General features: G+C 48.0%; 1 protein-coding gene across 1 annotated transcript; it reads left to right on the top strand.

The window, feature by feature from the left end:
• The first annotated feature begins 804 nt into the window (after positions 1-804).
• On the top strand, positions 805-2,867 carry LOC125521653 (aspartyl protease family protein At5g10770-like). Its single transcript, XM_048686710.1, has 2 exons — positions 805-1,027; positions 1,297-2,867. Exons 1-2 carry the CDS (start codon positions 871-873, stop codon positions 2,586-2,588), a joined length of 1,449 nt encoding a protein of 482 aa, XP_048542667.1. The 5' UTR covers positions 805-870; the 3' UTR covers positions 2,589-2,867.
• Positions 2,868-6,089: the final 3,222 nt, after the last annotated feature.

Below are 6,089 nucleotides of genomic sequence, written 5' to 3'. Positions count from 1 at the left end.
GTGCATATTATATAGCAATTCAACAACGGTGATTTTGACCATTGGATCTTCATCTAATTAACGGATGTATTCATGTTTTCTTTTAATAGATTTTGAGCTGCCAATTAAACTGCAGAAATCATGCATCAACCATCCCATCGATGTTAGAACTATTAGTTATCTTATTATCAGGATTCGGCCAATATGTTTGTCACACACACATAAGCGACAAGGGTATGTATCAAGCTTTGTTGGTTTATCACGTACGCCACAAGCGTGCCACTAGGAACAAGTGCACATGTTCTTTTATAGGATTTACAAACCAACGCGTGTTTAATCGTGTAATGCATATATAGGGTTAGGGTTCGAGACGAGGTGTTTGTGAAGACATTCACTCGTTCCTGGGATTTGGAATGTCGAGAAAACCGACAGCCCCTTGTGCTTCCAGATGGTGCAGGGAATAAAACTGGAGCAGCAGAGGCAGATTTAAATGTATTTATTTCCATCATCCATGGTTCTACATGTAAATATCAATTTTTCCCACAGAAAAGTGTAAATGTATACATATGAATTGATTTCCATGGCGAATGTACATGTACCAAAATTCTAGCTAGCTTCCCCTAGAAAAACATTTTAGCAAGGTAGTCAGAAGCTTCCTTAAGAAAGAACAGAAAAGAAAAGAAAAGAAAAGAAATGGTACGTGATTCGTGCCCTTTGTTTGTTGAAGGAAGTAGTTTATAGTAGTATAACAGTGCATGCATGGCTACCGCTTGGTCCGTCCATGCGTACGTAGTTTTCCTATATATAGAGAGAGATTAGAGAGCGGAGGACCAACACAAGTCATAAGCGGCCATCGATCTATCCCAGGCCACACGTAGTAGCACAACAATCATGACGATTTCCGCTATGCCGCTGCTATTGCTTCTTCTTGTCAGCTTGTCTGTAGGTTCTTGTGTGGGTGACCATCATCAGCTCCTCAACTTCATGACAGTGAAAACAAGCTCCCTAAAGCATATCGCAGAAGGCGCCGTCTGCTCCGGACACAAGGGTGAGTATCTAAGGGTACTGCATGCATGCATATGCATACGTTATTTAGTACATACTCGCTCCGTTCGGAATTACTTGTCGCAGAAATAGATGTATTCGAAATATGTCTAGATACATCCATTCCTGCGATAAGTAATTCTCGATACATCCATTCCTGCGACAAGTAATTCCGAACGAAGGAAGTACGTCATATAGTAGCTAGCTTAATATTGAGTTCATTGATGGATATGCATGCGTGTTAACCTGTCGCCTTCGTCTGTCGACAAACAGTGACAATGCCGTCCGGCGACGGTGTCAGGTGGGTACCGATGAACCGCCCGCACGGCCCATGCTCGTCGGCGGCGGCGACTACGGTCGTCGACGGCATGCTCCTGTGGGACCAGCTACGCACCAGCTCAATCCGGAGGAAGCTCTCCGGCGGCAGGGCCGGCGATGGCCTGCCGGTCATCCACTCCCGTGAAGCCAAAACTAGCAACATCGACAGCAGTATGACTGCGAAAAGCACGCTGGGGGGCAGCGGCGGGACAAGCTCCACGACAATGGAAAGGACCAGCGAACACTTGTACTCCAAGGTGAGCCAAACGGTGGTGGTGGACACGAGCAGCGACATTCCGTGGGTGCAGTGCCTCCCGTGCCCCGCCCCGCAGTGTCACCTCCAGAAGGACCAACTCTACGACCCCGCCAACTCCAGCACGTACGCACCTATCCCCTGCGGCTCCCCTGCCTGCACGGAGCTCGGTAGCAGCCACAGCAGTGGCTGCTCCGCCGGCTCCGACCAATGCAAGTACATCCTCGACTACGGCGACGGCAGGGCCACCGCCGGGACATACGTCACCGACACGCTGACCTTGTCGCCCACCATCGCGGTCAAGGGCTTCCGGTTCGGGTGCAGCCACGCCGTGAGGGGCACCTTCAGTGACCAGACCGCCGGCGTCCTGGCCCTCGGCGGCGGCGCTGGGTCCCTCCTTGCGCAGACCGCGGAGACCTTCGGCAACGCCTTCTCCTACTGCGTCCCGCACCCGAGCTCCGATGGATTCCTCTCGCTGGGCGGGCCGGTGGGGAACTCGTCGCAGTTCACGAGCACGCCTCTGATCAAGAACCAACACGCTCCGACGTTCTACATCGTCCGCCTGGAGGCAATCACCGTGGCCGGGAGGCGGCTCGACGTGCCGCCGGCTACGTTCGCCGGTGGTGCGGTGATGGACTCAGGGGCGGTCGTCACGCAGCTGCCACCGTCGGCATACGCAGCGCTGCGGGCAGCGTTCAGGAGCGCCATGACGGCGTATGGCCCGCTTGCGGATCCCGTACGCAACCTTGACACGTGCTATGACTTGACCCGCTTCCCCGAGGTCAATGTCCCCAAGGTGTCCCTAGTGTTCGCAGGCGGTGCCACCTTGGAGCTCGAGCCGGCGTCCATCATGCTGGACGGCTGCCTGGCTTTCACGGCCTCCCCTGGCGGCCACGGCTCCATCGGATTCATCGGCAACGTGCAGCAGCAGACCTACGAGGTTTTGTACGACGTCGGCAGCGGGAGCGTGGGATTCCGCAGTGGCGCGTGCTGATGTGGCAAGCTGCAGGCCAACCACGGCCACTTGTACGTGTGATGCATGATTGGCCCCCTAATATATATCTGGGTCTACAAGCTAGCTTGCTCATTGGGATGGAGCTAGTTTGTGAGTATAAATAAATGCAAGAAAGAAGATTGATGTAATACTTATATATGCATGTAATTTTATATAGTTTTATATATGCATGTAATTTTGTTCAACGGTTGTATGATTGTAAACCTTATAATATAACCTTACAGATTGTCAAGGAATTCAACCGATATAATTACTCTACTTATTGATGTGCAATAATGTAATATGACTATTAAGAAGCATTCTGATTGTGGAGGTGGTTTCGCACTTTTTACTACAACAAAGGTGTTTGAAGGATTCCTCGGCAGAAACTAGAACGCACTCCTTTAATAATTGACGAGCTAATTGGTTGTTGAACTTCAGACAAAGATTGTTGGGCATGAAAGCGGTCACCAGCGGGTTGATTGGCCTCACCAGCTCATACGTGTTCATGAGGCGTGGTTTTTTTCTTTTCTTGATTAATAGTATTTGTTTCTGGATGCTTGCATTGTTAGATTTGGAAGCGTTCCTACTCCTCGATGAGGAGCCGGGTTGGTTTATATTGAACGAGGCAGAACAGCCCTGCCGTGGCTTACAAGAAGAGGAAACTGATCGCAAGGATTGGGTTGTAAGGAGGACTCCTAAACAGCTACGCGAGGGAGAGAGATAGAATAGAGTTGAGATTACAATGCGGAGATAAACATGAATTCTAACACCCTCCCTTAATCTCAACTATTCTATGTTTAGATTCCTCTTGAACTCATCAAATGGTTTTGCTGGTAGTGCCTTGGTGAACCCATCAGCCACTTGATCTTTGGAAGGGATGAACCGTATCTCAAGTTTCTTTGCTGCAACCCTTTCAGGCACAAAGTGAAAATCAATCTCTATATGCTTGGTTCTTGCATGAAACACTGGGTTTGCAGACAAGTATGTTGGTCCCAAATTATCACACCATAAACATGAGATGCGATTCTGCTTGACCCCCATTTCATCCAGTAGTGATTCAATCCAAATGATTTCTGCAGTGGCATTAGCTAAGGATTTATACTCAGCCTCTGTACTTGACCTTGATACAGTGGCTTGTTTCCTAGCACTTTAAGAAACAAGATTAGGCCCAAAGAACACTGCAAAGCCTCCGGTTGATTTTCTATCATCACTGCAACCTGCCCAATCAGCATCAGAGAATGCACTCACAAGAGTAGAATTAGAGCGTCTAAAATGCAGTCCTACTCCCATAGTATGTTTGACATATCTTACAGTTCTCTTAATAGCTGTCCAATGTGCAGTAGTGGGTGCATGCAGATATTGACAAACTTTGTTAACAGCAAATGAGATATCTGGGCGAGTAAGAGTCAAGTACTATAATGCTCCAACATTACTTCTATACTTTGTGCTATCTTCCTCATGAAGTGGCTCACCTTCATATGCTAAAAGTTTCTCCGAGGAGGACAAAGGTGTAGGTACAGGCTTGCAGTTTTTCATCCCCGTACGAGATAGAAGCTCAGTAACATATTTCTCTTGTTTTAGTACTATGCCATCTTGAGTCATCTTAACTTCAATGCCTAGAAAGAAGTGAAATCACCTAGATCTTTCAAGGCAAACTCTGAGCTCAAATCATGCAGAAGAGCATTAGTAGCACTTTGTGATGAACTTGCAACTATGATGTCATCCACATATATGAGAACAAAGATAACTACTTTTCCCTTGTTATAAATGAACAAAGATGTATCAGCTTTGGAAGCAATAAAACCAAGACATTTCAACTGTGAGCTCAACCTGGAGTACCATGCTCTAGGTGCTTGTTTCAAGCCATAGAGTGCTTTGTCAAGCTTGCACACATAATGTGGTGTTTTCTTACTCTCATATCCTGGTGGTTGTCTCATGAATACCTCCTCTTCCAGAACACCATGTAAAAACGCGTTCTATACATCTAGCTGTCTCAAGCTCCATCCCCTGGACACAGCAATAGCTAACACAAGTCTTATAGTTGCAGCTTTTAAAACCCTTTGCAACTAGACGTGCCTTATATCTGTCAATGGAGCCATCTGCTTTATTTTTAATTCTATACACCCACTTGCAATCAATAATATTTTTACCTCTCTAATCAGGCACAAGATGCCAAGTTTTGTTCCTCATAAATGCAGAATATTCCTCATCCATTGCTTTCTTCCATTTAGGGTCACCAAGTGCATCATTCAGTGTCGTTGGTTCCCCTGAAATACATAGCATGCCATACCGTATAGTACCATCAGTTCGTATTTTGGGATTACGTATACCTTTTTGTAACCTGGTCATAACTCGCAAGGGAGCTTCTTGTTGCATGTGTACAGGAACAGGATCCATTGGCGCAGAAGATCCGCCTCTTGCTACTGAATCTGTTGGTGATGCAGAAGATCCATCGGACACTGGCGCAGAAGATCCAGTGGACCTTGGTGTGGCCCCTGCCACTGGATGCCCGGGAAACCACAGGGCTTGCAGGCATAGACGATCCGCTGCCAGGTTGCATGTGCGCGGGACGCAAGGAGGAGCCGACCGCGCGGCTGGTCCCGCTAGGCCCGCTATCGGGTGACGCGTCGGCGTGGGAGTGGCCCTCCCAGGAATCTGGGCCGCTTCCGCCTTGGACGCGATCCAAGAAAGATATGTGCGCACAATCCGAGGCCTGCAAGCGCGCAGGAGTATCAAGGAATTCAACTGATATGATTACTCTACTTATTGATGTGCAATAATGTAATATGACTATTAAGAAGCATTCTGATTGTGGAGGTGGTTTCACACTTTTTACTACAACAAAGGTGTTTGAAGGATTCCTCGGCAGAAACTAGAACGCACACCTTCAATAATTGACGAGCTAATTGGTTGTTGAACTTCATGTTGAAGATATCTCATGTAGGCCTAGGCCGGCGCATATAGTCAGTTGAGGAGTTGGTTAGCTTAGAGATAGACTATCATCTAGTTAAACTTTTGTATCTCTATCTCCTAATCTCTTGTACTCCAAATTATGTATGCGTACATGGGATAATCCCCATCTCAATCAATAAATACCTGCGGCCCTCTCTCGTGGAGGGTAGAATGCTTCCGATAGATTTCCTATATGGTCATCAGAGCTTTCTCTTCCTCCTTGTCCAGAAACCAGAAAACCTAGATTGCCGTCCTTCCCACCATGTCGTCCTCCTCCAACCCCCCGACTCTCTATGGTCTTGGTTCCCAAATCAGCGAGAAGCTCACCCGCGAGAACTACCTGCTGTGGAAGGCACATATCCTCCCGCACTTCCTTGGTGCCGGGCTCTATGGCTATCTGGACGGCACCATCGTCGAACCAGAGAAGCTCATGGTCGCGAAGGACAAGGATGGAAAGGATCAAGCGGTCCCCGATCCGGCGCACGATGCTTGGGTGCGGTAGGACCAACGGGTCCTTGGCCACATCATCAACAACCTCTCAAAGGA

The sequence above is a fragment of the Triticum urartu genome, chromosome 7, assembly GCF_003073215.2.
Source record: "Triticum urartu cultivar G1812 chromosome 7, Tu2.1, whole genome shotgun sequence".
NCBI lineage: Eukaryota > Viridiplantae > Streptophyta > Magnoliopsida > Poales > Poaceae > Triticum > Triticum urartu.
This window is presented reverse-complemented; position numbering and strand designations above follow the sequence as displayed.

Excerpts from the sequence above, each read along its gene's own strand:
- LOC125521653 (XM_048686710.1), top strand. The coding sequence starts at position 871 with ATGACGATTTCCGCTATGCCGCTGCTATTGCTTCTTCTTGTCAGCTTG. Across the intron at positions 1,028-1,296 it reads CGTCTGCTCCGGACACAAGG|TGACAATGCCGTCCGGCGAC; the intron begins GTGAGTATCTAA and ends GTCGACAAACAG.